The sequence below is a fragment of the Manis pentadactyla genome, chromosome 1 (assembly GCF_030020395.1).
Source record: "Manis pentadactyla isolate mManPen7 chromosome 1, mManPen7.hap1, whole genome shotgun sequence".
Lineage (NCBI taxonomy): Eukaryota > Metazoa > Chordata > Mammalia > Pholidota > Manidae > Manis > Manis pentadactyla.
This window is the reverse complement of record NC_080019.1, coordinates 9,308,062-9,321,761: the sequence shown is the minus strand read 5'-3', so window position 1 is coordinate 9,321,761 and position 13,700 is coordinate 9,308,062. Positions and strand designations below refer to the sequence as shown.

The 13,700-nt window shown below is 37.5% G+C and overlaps 1 protein-coding gene across 10 annotated transcripts in view; it reads left to right on the top strand.

The window, feature by feature from the left end:
* The window catches only part of PPP2R2A (protein phosphatase 2 regulatory subunit Balpha), an 85,388-nt gene extending 71,688 nt beyond the window's left edge, over positions 1-13,700 (top strand). For all 10 annotated transcript variants that reach the window (XM_036888810.2, XM_036888815.2, XM_057486300.1 and 7 more), the window contains 6 exons: positions 4,528-4,640; positions 5,146-5,323; positions 6,364-6,528; positions 7,445-7,614; positions 9,846-9,937; positions 12,708-13,700. In XM_036888810.2, the coding sequence (XP_036744705.1) occupies positions 4,528-4,640; positions 5,146-5,323; positions 6,364-6,528; positions 7,445-7,614; positions 9,846-9,937; positions 12,708-12,987 (998 nt within the window). In that variant the 3' untranslated portion in view covers positions 12,988-13,700. The remainder of the gene's footprint in view (positions 1-4,527; positions 4,641-5,145; positions 5,324-6,363; positions 6,529-7,444; positions 7,615-9,845; positions 9,938-12,707) is intronic.

The following is a 13,700-nucleotide window of genomic DNA, read 5'->3' as shown; positions in this document are numbered from 1 at the left end:
ATCAGCCCATTGACATTTGTACCTGTCATCTTTCTTCACATAAAGTACATTCCCCTCTCTTTTCCTTATTAAAAGAAAAATAGAAATAATAAAGCTTATAACTTAACAGTATCGTAGATGGAAGAACTGTGTGTGTTTATTTCCCTTTTTGGCTTCTAATCCAGAAAGGTTCAGTTTTAGTTTATACAGTAAACTAAGTTATTTCAAAATTGGCACTTAAGATACTGCTCTGTGACATCACATAATACATAATTATACCATTTAAATAGTTCCTACTTTTGGAAGAAAATACCATAAGGAAGTGTATTGTTATACATTTCATGTGTTGGAATATCTGTTCTTAATAACTTTGACATTTCACTTCTTGTAAGCTAAATCATTTACTTTATATAAGGGGGAGTTTTAAAAATACAGGCTGGAGTAGAGTAGATAGGAATCCCTACATAGCTGTCACCCAGCTTTAACAGCTACAGGTCATGGCCAGTTCTGTTTCCCCAGGTACTTGTGCCTTTCTTTCTCAGTATTATTCAGAAGCAAATCCCATTTTGATTCATTTATAGATGAAATCTTAAATATCTTTCAGTTCTCAGTTTATATGTACATGTATCTTCCATGCGAGTGTCCATGTGTTCCTCTGTGATTTGAAATAAGCAAGACCGCCTGTAACCAGAGGAGCCTTTCTAGACAATAAACTACAAAGGCTCAGTGGCGGGAGATACAACTGGGAATTCCGGTGGTTGGTCAGAAGGGTGCTAGTCTGCGTAGTCTTTTACTATAGTCAGACTCAACAGTGCCTCCCAAATAGGTTTACTGTGTAGATTTGAAAAATCAATGATTAATAAAACAAATTATTTTATAGGGCAATACACAGTACATTGTAGGTTTTTGTCTTTTTGTTATTAATGAATATTAAATAAAATAGAGTTACGTGAGGGCTTCATTATTCTTTTGTGCTAAAATAGAGTCCAATGTGGAAGGATAGAACAGATGAAGGAATTTTACAAACTGCCAGGTCTGGGTGTGGTGTGGTAAGAAAAGGCCTGGGAAGACTGGGAGAGAAAGCAATTATGGGAAAATGTCAACATATTAAAATATGACTACTATCTCTATATTATTTGATATAGTTTTATCTAAAAATACTTCTCCCCACCCCCAGTGTAATGGGACTTTATGCTCATAAAAAAGCTTGGAAACCACTGTGGGAGAATGGTGGAAAATAGGACCAAATGGTTTGGTTTTGGTCAGCCAAGATTAATCTTCCCTCTTTGCATTGGCTGTCTGTGATCATCATCAATGTCTTCAGTGCTTCTGAAATCATTTTTACTTAAATAACTTTATAATAGTCACCTTCTTAGAACTTTAGTTCATTTGATGTTTCTTCAAGTGATTTTATTCTTTCTTTTTATAATCTGTTGTCTTTCTCTGAGTTATTCTACCTTACAAAAAGTCCAACTCCATTCCTGTTGAACGTGGGTCTTAAATACATACCTAATACAAAGTTCACTGGTAAATAGGTTGTGTTTTAACAGCTTGTTAATAATGAAGCTGCTTGGGTCTTCCATAAAGCTGCATTCCCACACAGGACACTTGGTAGTGTGGTTTTTCCGTGTCCCAGTCCTCTGCTGTGATTACAGGAGCTCTAGGATTTTTGGACTTCTGGAGCACTTCTGTAGTTATTAGTGTTAATGTACGGAAACACCATGGAGTGTGGTTCTTAACCTTTTGGAACTGACAGCTCTTTGAGGAATATCAATCGCCTTCCCAGAAAAGTATGTATATTTACATAACTTTGCATGCAGTTTTTTTCTCAGGCACCTCCATCCATGGGCTCCAGATAAAAAAGTAACCAATATAGAGCCTAAGAGTTTTGAGTTTTTAAAATAATTTGTCATACTTACAAAAATACTTTCGGCCTGCCTTTTCCCAAGCACTCACATTTTCTGTGGGAACATTTGTTCTCAAGGAATTATGTAGTACTACTGTATCTTGTTATGCCATGAAAAAAATTTTTTTGACCTTGTAAGTCACAATTTTATCACTTTAAAATTATTGTTTTAAAGTTTAGTTTGTTTTAAAAACCAATCTACCCAATGTTTCTTTTTCTTCTCTAATTTTTTTCCTATAACACTTGTAGGAAGCACAAACTAATTACATCTCATTTGAAAAGTTAACTAAGTATATTGTGATTTCTTTATCTGGATCTTTACTGAGAATGATGAATTTGACTGGCCGTAAAACAGTTGCGGTGGCAGAGGGCTTTCCATCCTTATTTTTAGGTGATAATTTCTCCCACATTTGGGCTAGACTCCTTCGTCTTACAGATTTTGGAACCCGTAAAATACTCTAAAATACATAATTCTTTGCCTAAATTATATGAATGTATAAAACTAAATAACACATAGAAAACATGTAACTGAACTGCAAGGTAGCTATAAAGTAAGATTACATAGGGCTTGGATAAATACGGGATTACAAATTAGCAAAATCAGTTGTTTTTCTCTGTTTACACTTACCTTTCGTGTGTAAAATTGCAACATTTCCATAATCGCCATTTCAGTAGGCGTTTCCAAGGGGTGGAGAGAACCATCTCCATATTAATAGGTAATTACCAGGGGGATGCGAGAGCATATCTGGACCAGAGAGGTTGAGTGGGGCCCTTTTATTCTTCTGCAGCCAGGTGAGGAGAGACACGGGTGAGCAGAAATAGGCGACTGTTTGTAAGCAATAAACAGGTTTCTCCTACTTTATTCCTCCCTTTGACTGATTTCGGTTTCAAAGGTATTTTGCCCCAGGACTTTCCCCTGGAGTTACACCTTTGCAAAGGGCATCCACAGGGACAGCTCTCATGTCCTGTCTCCACTGGGCTAAGACGTGGTCAGGCCAGAGGAGTCCCATCTGCCTCTCTAGGTGACAAGTTAACTGTGTAACTTTATATACTATACCCGTTTTCTTGTGAAAGGACCATTGAGAATGTGATACTTTCATAGAAATGCAATTTTAAGATTATAACACAAAATATTAAATGAACATGCATGAGTCCATAGTGATATAAATAAATGATTGATAAATTACTTGGGGAGAAGAGACGCTGCTTACAGGAGAATTCCCGTTAATACGTGGATGGCTACTCCTCACTACAGGGACTTCAGTCTCCCTTTATGTGGGGACTAGACTTAAGTGACTCAGTTCCAAAGTATGGCAAGGGGGGAAACAGTACTAGGCAGTGGAGAACCTGGCAGTTACTTAACTGTGATCCAAGCTTGCATCACCAGTGGAAAGGACATGTTGGTGCCACATACGCCCTCACTTCACCTCTGCGACCCCTCCTACCCCTCCTACAGATGTATGTGACCCCTGACTGGCCAGGAGGAAACAGCAGACATATCCAGTTGGCATAGGCTCTATACAGTACCTCACCACTGCTTCTCAGAACTGCACGGATGGCGAAAGAAGGAAAGTCTGGAAACCTGCAAAGTCAGACAGACTAAGGAGACTTGACAGCTAGATGCATTCTTATTTAGATCCTGGAACAGAAAGGGGGTATTAATAGAAAACCTGGGGAAATCTGAGTAGTCTGGCGTTTGGTTAATAGTAGTATACAAAGTTAACGTCTCAGTTTTAACAGTGTACCATCATTGCTGCGTAAGACATTGACATCAGAAAAACTGGGCGAAGAGTGTATGGAAATGCTCTGTGCTGTCTTCGCAACTTCTCTTAACTCTGAACTTACTCCAGAATAAAAGCAAATTTCAAAAAATACTATTTTATATATTCTTGATACCAGAGACTTTGGTCTTGAAGAACTTGGAGACATACGCTTTTAATTGGTTGGATTTTTTTTTTTTAAGGCCCTGTCGCTACCTACTTGAATTGAATCCGTAATACAACAGGGAAAAGAATAGATTTAAATAGAGGCATCCAAACCTGTGAAGGAATTCGTGGAGTCTTTGATAGGCTGTTCTAGGAAATACAGGACCAATGGAGATAGACATATCTCATCATTTTTATTCTAAATAATATTCAGGCTATCTTAACACAGTTGCTTGTTTTCTTCTAAAAGTTGAATATTAAGCATGTGTGTGTGTGTGTGTGTGTGTGTGTGTGTGTGTGTACACACAGTTTTCCCCCCTCTAGCTTTATTTTTAAAGGATAAGGACCTCCCTGTGACTTGGTTTTAATATCAAGTACAATTATGTAAGTACCATTTATTAGTGAATACATTTGCTATTTCTGTACTGTACTTCTGTGTGTATATGTGTTTATTCACCTGAAGGAAACTTGTTTCTCACTAGTGAGACTTCATTAGTAATATACAATGTTAACTTCTCAGTTTTAACAGTGTACCGTCATTGCATAAGATGTTGACATCAGAAAAACTGGGCTTCATTGGTCTCACTAGTAAAATAAGGGATTTTATTCTTAGGATCCTTTTAGATGAAATATGAAATGGCATGTTTAACTATATCTTAAAATATCTTTCTTCAGCATTACTCTTTTTTTTGAGGACTTTCTTCATTTTCTCCCCAGATAAAACAATAAAGTTATGGAAAATCAGTGAAAGGGACAAAAGGCCAGAAGGGTATAACTTGAAAGAAGAAGATGGAAGGTATAGAGATCCTACTACAGTCACTACACTACGAGTAAGTCCTTAAGAAAAATGAACCTAATTCTGATGAGTAGTATTCTGTATTTATACTACATGTTCTAGAACTGAGCAGAACTTGAACAGGAGTAATTATCCTTAGATACAGCTAAAAATTTTAATTCCAAGAATTGGATGTTTGGGCTTATTTCCTTTTAGCCGCTTTAATTTAAACCATGAACATTATTTGCTTAGCAAATGTCTCCATAAACGATGGGAACTAGGAAGAGCTGCACATTCTAATAGCATTGCTCTCTGTGCAAGAAAGTAAATTAATTGTCCAGGTTGTTCATGTCTCCACACTTCAGTACTTGAAAGGTTCAACATCAGTTGCTTGGTCAAAACTAAATCTGAATGTACTAAAACATAGTAAAAACTAAATCTAAACATACTGGTTGATGCCCCCTCGAAAAGTGTAGTAGTGAAGTGTTCTGAGCCTTAATAATGACAGTATAAACAATGACCATTTTGTAATGACTGCTTTTCATGTATCTTATTGACAGGTGCCAGTCTTTAGGCCCATGGATCTAATGGTTGAGGCCAGTCCACGAAGAATATTTGCCAATGCTCATACATACCATATCAACTCAATTTCTATTAATAGTGATTATGAAACATACTTATCAGCAGATGATTTGCGGATTAATCTTTGGCATCTGGAAATTACAGACAGGAGTTTTAGTATCCACTTATTTTCATTTCTCCTTAGTGTATTTTGATTTCTTCTCTTTATAATGTCACCTTATTTTGTACCACTTTTTGTGTGTAAGTGATAAAACCCTTGGGAATGTTATTTGATAAAGGCTATATATAATGTTTTTGATTTAAAGATTGGATTCTTGGACTCTTAAAGAATTCTATGAAAAATTTAATTTTTTAAATGAGTTTTCTTAAAGACATTGTGTAGTATCATAAAAGCATTCTCATTAAGGTTTCAGAAAGGTACAGGTCATGATACATGATGACATAAAGTCAATAGAAATACTTACCTAACCCCATTTTCATTGTTAATATTATACTCCTGAAATATTTCTGTGCGTATACAAGTGTGATGTGTGTATAGCTGGCACTTACAGAGTATACAGAGAAATGTACGTAAATATATTTGTATTTTTTAAAGTTCTTGATAAATGTTTGCAGTTGCTACTACTGTTAATGTATTTATTTCCAAATAGATACCATTTAAAAATTAGCACTTAACTGTAACTCATACTCTACCGGCAGTATATGAAAGAGCCTGTCTCCTGTGCCTTAACTCTTCTAGACTGTTAGAGATCCTCTTTGGTTGTTTTGATTTGCATTTCTTTCATCCTGAATAGACTTGAACACTGTTTGTGGTGCAGATAGTTTCCCCTTTTTATGCCCCCCTGGAGGGTTTTTCCTTTTATTTTGTTTTGTTTAGAATGAATAATAACTTAATACCTAGGAAATATCTAGGAAGATTAACTTATCAGTATCTTCCTTTAGCTTCTGTGATTTGTATCATGCTTAGAAAAAAGATTGCTTTATTCTCAAATGATTTCAAATTCATCCCTTCTTTCTCCTAAAATTTTTTTTTTCAACCATTAAAAGTTTGGATCCTTCTGGGATTTATACTCCTGATGAATAGAATGCAATTCAGAATTAATACTTGTAAATCTGAATGAATTTCAGATTTGAGAAATGGAAATTTATACTTGCCCTTTTTTTAAGTGGAAATTCCTTAATAAAATGCTATCCAGATATTGTGGATATCAAGCCTGCCAATATGGAAGAGTTGACAGAGGTGATCACGGCAGCAGAGTTCCACCCAAACAGCTGTAACACGTTTGTGTATAGCAGCAGTAAAGGAACTATTCGGTTATGTGACATGAGGACATCTGCCCTCTGCGATAGGCATTCGAAATGTAAGTTGATTGCGTCTTTTTTTCAAGTGACATAAATGTTTCTTGTTTTCTGAAACTAATGTGAGATGTGTTAACTACATTTACATAGGTTGACAAGTTAAACCTGAGTGCCCAGGACCTCCTGTGTCTTTCTGGTCAGCTGCCTGCCCCCCATTGTAGAGTACTCTGCTGAAGGACATGGAAAGCTCTCTAGGGGCAGGCCTGTTCGCCTCCCCCTGGACATGTTTTACATCAGTGCTGTCCTCTGGGAACATGGGGTTGGCTCTGCAACCCTGTATTCAAGCAAGACAGTTCCTTTCTTCACTTCCTTCCTTCACTTCCTTCCTTCCCCCCACCCACTGCCCTGCCTCCCTTTCCGTTTCGGGCTTACTAGAAAGATTTCTTTTGAGAAGAGTTTTCCTTGGGTTAAACAAAGTATGAAAAGCACTGGTTTAAAAAATTAAGGGGTTGCATTATTATTCATGTTGCTGAATATTTTCAAACTCATGAGAATTAGTACATGCCTGTTATCAAAATAAATTTATGTGGCCACTAAAATACACCCTGCTGGCATGCGTTTGGGTGGTGAGGAGAGTGTTTCTCCTGGGGTCTGGTACAGGCAGGCAGTGGGGTGTATACAGAATTACAAACGTGCTGTGCTGAAGTCAGAAGTCCTGGGGAAGTCTGGGACTGCTGAATCAGCCACGTGCTTCTGGGAGGGTACTGTCTGCTTTTGCATCTTCAACCTCAGTATTACATTCTCTTAACTTGCAGGGAGACTGTGTTGTTAGAGCCAGAGAGGTGTTTTTCAGGTCTCGACTAGCCTGTCAATTTTTAGCTTACTCTGAGGAAGTTTGTGAATGGTTATTTCAACAAATGGCTTTGTCCAAGCCAGAATATTATACAAATTGCCCTTTTAATTTTTGCTTGTTTTTAGTGTTTGAAGAACCTGAAGATCCCAGTAACAGGTCTTTCTTTTCTGAAATCATCTCCTCTATTTCTGATGTAAAATTCAGCCATAGTGGTCGGTATATGATGACTAGAGACTATTTATCAGTCAAAATTTGGGACTTAAATATGGAAAACAGGCCTGTGGAAACATACCAGGTATTTATAGTTTTTTCTTTCAATGAGCGTATTACTCTATTTACTTTTAAGTGTTTACAGAGAAGGATTTTGTGCTTTGTATTAATCCTGATACAGTATTTGTTCACCATTAGGCTTTTTTCTTCAGAGATCTATGAGTCTGTTGCTTTTCCTTATGATAAGTTTAAATATACTTTTATAGGTTATACTGTCTTTGCAGTTTTGCAGTTGAAGTGTGATTTTCTTACCAGTTTGGTTCAATTTGGACAGCTTTTTTTCCTGCGGCTGTCTACATTGAAAGTGAGGAGGGAAGAGCATGCTAGGTCTCAGGGAGGGCAGCGAGAGGATCTGGGGGAATGGCCGGTCCTGGGAGAGGTGTCGCGGTCGGACGTCTGGCAGTTTAACTGGAGCCTAACTTTGGTGTGCCCAGACACATGGACTGGCGTTCTGTCTTTTGGCTGATAACTGTTGTTTTGAGCTTAAGGAGAAGGACTTAAAAGCTCAGAGGACAGGTTTTAAGATTTGAGTGTCCATCGTAGGATGTTAGTTCTGGGTTCTCTTCTTGTCAGCCAGCTGCTACCATTCGTCTCCTATCCCTTTCTTGGGAAGAAGAGAGTGAAGATGCGCACAGCTGGGAGCAGGGTTGGGGGCAAGCAAAAACTTAAGTCAGGCCCTAGGCTACAGTGTAGAGAACACCTAACCCTGCTTGCTCTAGGCATACAGAATTTACAGATGGTACCTGCGTTATATTGCATGTTCTCAATAAAATGAGAATGTTTTTATCCTCTTTGACAAACATAAACCACTTAAGATTCTCTTTAATGGTATTTAAAATTTCAAAGTAGATGCAATGCTGAAACAAAAGCAAAGGGATACAGTACTACTGACTTGTTTTTCAGATTTCATTTATGTAACTGCCAAGATTCTGATCTTTCTCCTAGTGAGCCTTACCACTGCTGCCACCACCCCATTCCCTTAGAAAATAATACTTAACTTGAACCTTAATTTTGTGCTGCTAAATTCTTCGGCGAAAGGCCGTGTACATGCATTCTGAAACTTGGCTGATCAGAGTTCACCTAAACCTGGTGGCAGTTTTTCTGCCTGTGCTAAATGAAATTAGTGATTGAGACTAGGCACATCATACTCAAATGTACATATGCAGACTCAACTACTGTTGAATTTGTACAAGCATTCTCCTAAGCTGTGTGTGGTTAAAGGGTATTTCGGTCTTACTAATGTTTTGCCTTACATGCTCACTTTAGAGTCTAACCCCACATGAATTGCAATTCCTCTCTGTTAACAAATGGTCACTCAAAGTCACTTAGACATGACCTGAGTCATTCTACCATACTTAAAGTTGAGATGGACACTTAAAGTGGATTATAGGTTGTTTCATAAGTATAAAATTCTAAGCATTTAGAAGGTACCTACTTTTCCGTTTTTTTCAGGTTCTCTTTTAAGTAAAAAAGACCAGTGAGAGAGACTTTTTAAATCACAATAAATAAAACTTTTGAAACTTTCCTTTGTCATTTAAAATATTAATATTTAAAAGTACCATTTCTCAGAACACTTTCTAAATACCAGATTTATTTACTTTCTGGTTTACCCTTTTGTGAAATACTAGTACATAAATTTAGAATCATATTTCAAAAAGAGGTACATTTTCATTAGTTTTGATGTTGTGTAAGTGATAACGAATTTTTCAGTGATGCATGCCTAGAGTAACTGTACAGTTTATCTCCAAACCAGGGCATGGTCATGCTGTACATAGCATGTGCACATAATAAGAAATAGGCTTCAGTTATTTATGCCCAGAAAATTGTACTTAAAAGGAAGTAGTAAAGCACAGTATAGTGTTTTTTATAAGCAATTAATGGACTGAAAGCCAATTGTTGTTAGCATATTCAAATATTGTTATAATTTTCATCAATTAGTCTCTGCCATTTTCAAATGTTTTCTGGTTTAAATATTTCAGTCAAGCTTATAAAGAGTCCATGTGCTGTGCTCAGAAGGGTATTTTTCTCTTTGTACAATAGGCAAATGTGTGTTCACAGAGGGGGGCTCATGTCTGTAAAAGGATAACATGCTGCTATTGTTATTATTAAGAGAATTAGGTTTTAATAAGCTTAAAAGTTATACGTATATGGCTATGCTTTTTTTTCTTTTAATATAAGGACTGTTAAATTGTTTTCCTAACTTCAGTTGGTAGATCTTGAGGTGTAAACTATATGTATGTTTATGTCTCTCCCCAGGTGCACGAATACCTCAGAAGTAAACTTTGTTCACTGTATGAAAATGATTGCATATTTGACAAATTCGAGTGTTGTTGGAATGGATCTGACAGGTAATTGATTTTAATTTAAATGTCTCATTCAAATGAATTTCTTTAGAGGGAAAAAATTTACTATTTCAGTCTTCTTAGGGTTCATTTGTTTTAGAGTAACTTCATTTCCCCCAGGATTTCTTTGAAATAAATTTAGTAATTTTACATCACCACTGGCAGATAAAAATTAAAACGTTGTGTTTCACTAGTAAATGTGAAAATACACAACAATTCTAGATATCATACATTATGATTTAAATATCTTTATATTTTTCCTTCTTGTGAACCAGTTGGATCACATTATGGACGTGCAAGCAGTTAAAAATGCTGAAATTTCCATTTGATAGTTTCTCTACTGTGAAACTGTTTTTAGAAGTATTGAGGCAGCATGTACTTCATTTGGAATGTTGAGCACCCATTTTCCTTGATAATGACCGTAACTTGTAGCGTGGGAATGATTGTGTCATCTTAACCATGGTGCCATGAGTGATTGGGCTTTTTTATAATCTGCAACTTTGCCATGTGTGGTTCCTTTTTACTGGGTCATCAAAAGTGTATCATAATTTCTGAGGATAAATAAATCATAATCCGTCAATTTTTAGTTGTCATTAGTTACACAATTTATTATGTTCCAGTAGAACAGAAAATAGTAAAAGAAAAAGTAATTGGGGAATTATTTTGAGTTGCCTTCAAGGTGTAATTAGAGGTGCTTTTCAGCAAACAGTAGTTTCATCACTGAAGCTTGATACGATTTGGGTTTCACAGTGTTGTATGTTACAAAAGGTAACAGAAATTAGATCGTTTATCTTGTCTTACTTTTTAAATTATTTTTATCTGATTATAACCTGAGGCCCAGTAATTTGCTGGCCAGCGCAAATCTAGACTGGGAATAAGCAAGCTTTGCCTTTGAAAGCCACTGCTAAACCTCCGTAACCAAGAAGGAAAGGAGGAAGGGAGGAAGAGGAAGGGGGGAGGCGTCTGCAGGTTGAAGGGGAAGAACATGCAGGATAGCGAGCGCGGCGCGCTCACTGCTGCAGGCAGCTCCCCTCTCACTGTTTAAACATTGTTAGCAGCTTAAGTTATGTTTCAGTAGCAGAAAGAAGTGATTTTCCTTAACATTTAAAACAATTTTTAAAATAATTTCAAACAAGGTGTTCAAGAATAACACAACAGGTTCCCCATTGGTGTTTGCTGTGTCAGTTGCTTTCTGTGTTTATAGCTGTCTGTATAAACATGCAGAGAGAGAAACACATACTATTCTCTGAGAACCAGTTGGGAATAAACTCCAAATGTGATGTCCATTGCCCCTAAATTCTTCAAGTTTCCTAAAAGACGCTCTCCTACCTAATGGCAGTGCAGACATTTAAAGCAGAAAAATGCCCATTGGTGCAGTGCTGCCATCTGACCCACAGATCCATTCTTTCAATCAACCTTTCTGGCAGAAAAAAAAACCAGCCCAGCCTCCAGTCAGGAGATACATGTTATAGTTAGTTACCAGGTCTTCTTCCCCTTCAAGCTGAAACAGTTCTTCATTCTTTCCTTGCCTTCATGACCTTGGCATTTTTGAAAAACACAGGCCAGTTATTTTGCATAATGTTCCTTAATTTGATGGATGTCTAATGTCTCCTTGTGATTAGATTATCAGGTTGTAATTTTGGGCAGGAATACCACAGAAATGCTGGCCTAAAACCACCTTTTGTTACAAAGATCCATAGGCTAGATGTTCTGTCAAAACCTCACAAATCTGGAAATATGGGATGCCAGTCTAAATTACATAAAGCATTTTAAAAGAAATACAATTGCACTACCTTCAAGTAGTGCACCAACTTGAGTTTAATTAAAATGTTGTCAAGTTCCCTGTGGGGGAACTGATATTACTGAATAGGTGGTAATCATTTGTATCAAATTTGTGACCTGTACGATGTGTAGTATTTGTAAATGCTCAGAGTGTTTTCAAGCATTACTTTCCGCAGTTCCTTGGTATTATAGTCTCATTTGCAGTAATAATGTAAACCCAGTAGAAAGCCTGTGGTCAGTCACAGCACCAGCCACTTCCCAGATGTTAACAGTTCCCGGCCTGTGCAGTGTTGCGTAATGGGCTACATAGTAAACATTGAGCAGCGATGGGTGGCAGTAGGACTGGCAAAGTGTCTTGCGCAGGGGTCAAAATTGGGCACCCCTTTTAAACAGATAGTATTGAAAATGTTTGTCAAAAAATTGTGCTTAAATGTTATAGATAAAATGACATCTGTTAATAAAAATTGTGTATGCTATTTTCTTAATAATCTCAGAAGCAGATTTCTTACAAGTATTCATAAGATGTGATTCATAAAACAACATCCTGGGAACAAATTAAATGACTTTGGTTTCTTTTGAATAGCTGTATACCATGCATTTTAATTTTGTTGTAGAACCTCTGAGTCCCCACAGTTGGTTAGTACTTCAAGAAGCTGGATGGTCTAATTGATGGCATAGCCTGTGGTTGCAAAAATATTTAATAAAGATAAATACTACTTACCAAGAAGCTTTACTTGAGATTGCTTTCAACTTGGTGATAGTTCTGGTAGTCATGAGGACGAGTCGATAGAAAACCAAGTTAACTCATACCGTGTTTCTAGTTTATTCCGATGATTGGTCCCTGGGCTGGTGTCAGCAGCCCCTTCCCTTAATCTCAGTCTGCTTGAGGGAGCCGTTCCCTGCAGAGTACTAGACCTAGGTTTCATGACTGCATCATTGTACTGAAAACAAACTCTTGTTCACTTATTTGACTGAGCTCTGTCTGCATTCACAGTGTTGTCATGACCGGATCCTACAATAATTTCTTCAGAATGTTTGACAGGAACACAAAGCGAGACATAACCCTAGAAGCATCAAGGGAAAACAATAAACCTCGCACAGTTCTGAAGCCCCGCAAAGTCTGTGCAAGTGGCAAGAGAAAGAAGGATGAAATAAGTGTTGACAGCCTAGACTTCAACAAGAAAATACTTCATACAGCCTGGCACCCCAAGGAGAACATCATTGCTGTAGCTACTACAAACAATCTGTATATATTTCAAGACAGAGTGAATTAGGGTTGGCATTCCTAGCAGAAGAGCCCACTTCTTGCTTAGTTGAGATAGTTGAATCTAGCATTCGTACCTAAAAAAGAGAGCGGTCCATTGTGGCGCCCCTTTCCAGTGTTTGACAATGTGCCATTTGACAACACATTTTTTATAGCTACATGGAGGGATCTCTGTGGATTCATCACTGTGGTGGTCTCCATGTCTGCTAGCCATGTAGGTAAGGGTAGGGCACTTTTAATTTAAATGACTTCTTGCACCATCTTGCCTAATGGACTAGATTGGACTGTGTCAACATTGATTTACTCCACTCTTTATGCCTTCCATTGTGATGACGTCAAACACAGTGAAAGCCTTCAGTCATGCTTATGGGATTTAATTGTGTATCCTCATTACTGTATCATTTGTGGGGTACACCCCTTCCCCTTTTTAAATTAAATACAGCTCATTCTTACTGTGGCTTGTAGCATTCCTCCTCTCCTGGCCTCCTGGACTGCCCCCTCATCTCTCTCGCCCTCACCCCTCCACCCGGTCCTGGTGGTGGTATATTAAACAAGAAAAAATGAAAGCACACAAAGTGAGTGGGTCTGGGGTCAGTGGTAAAGGGGGTGTGTCGTGAACAAATGTTTTCATAACAGTTGGCTGTAATCACTCCTTGCCGTGTCTGGCACTGAAAATAAGGGGGAAAAAACTACTACTGAATAAAAGTGACAAAGAATGGAGAA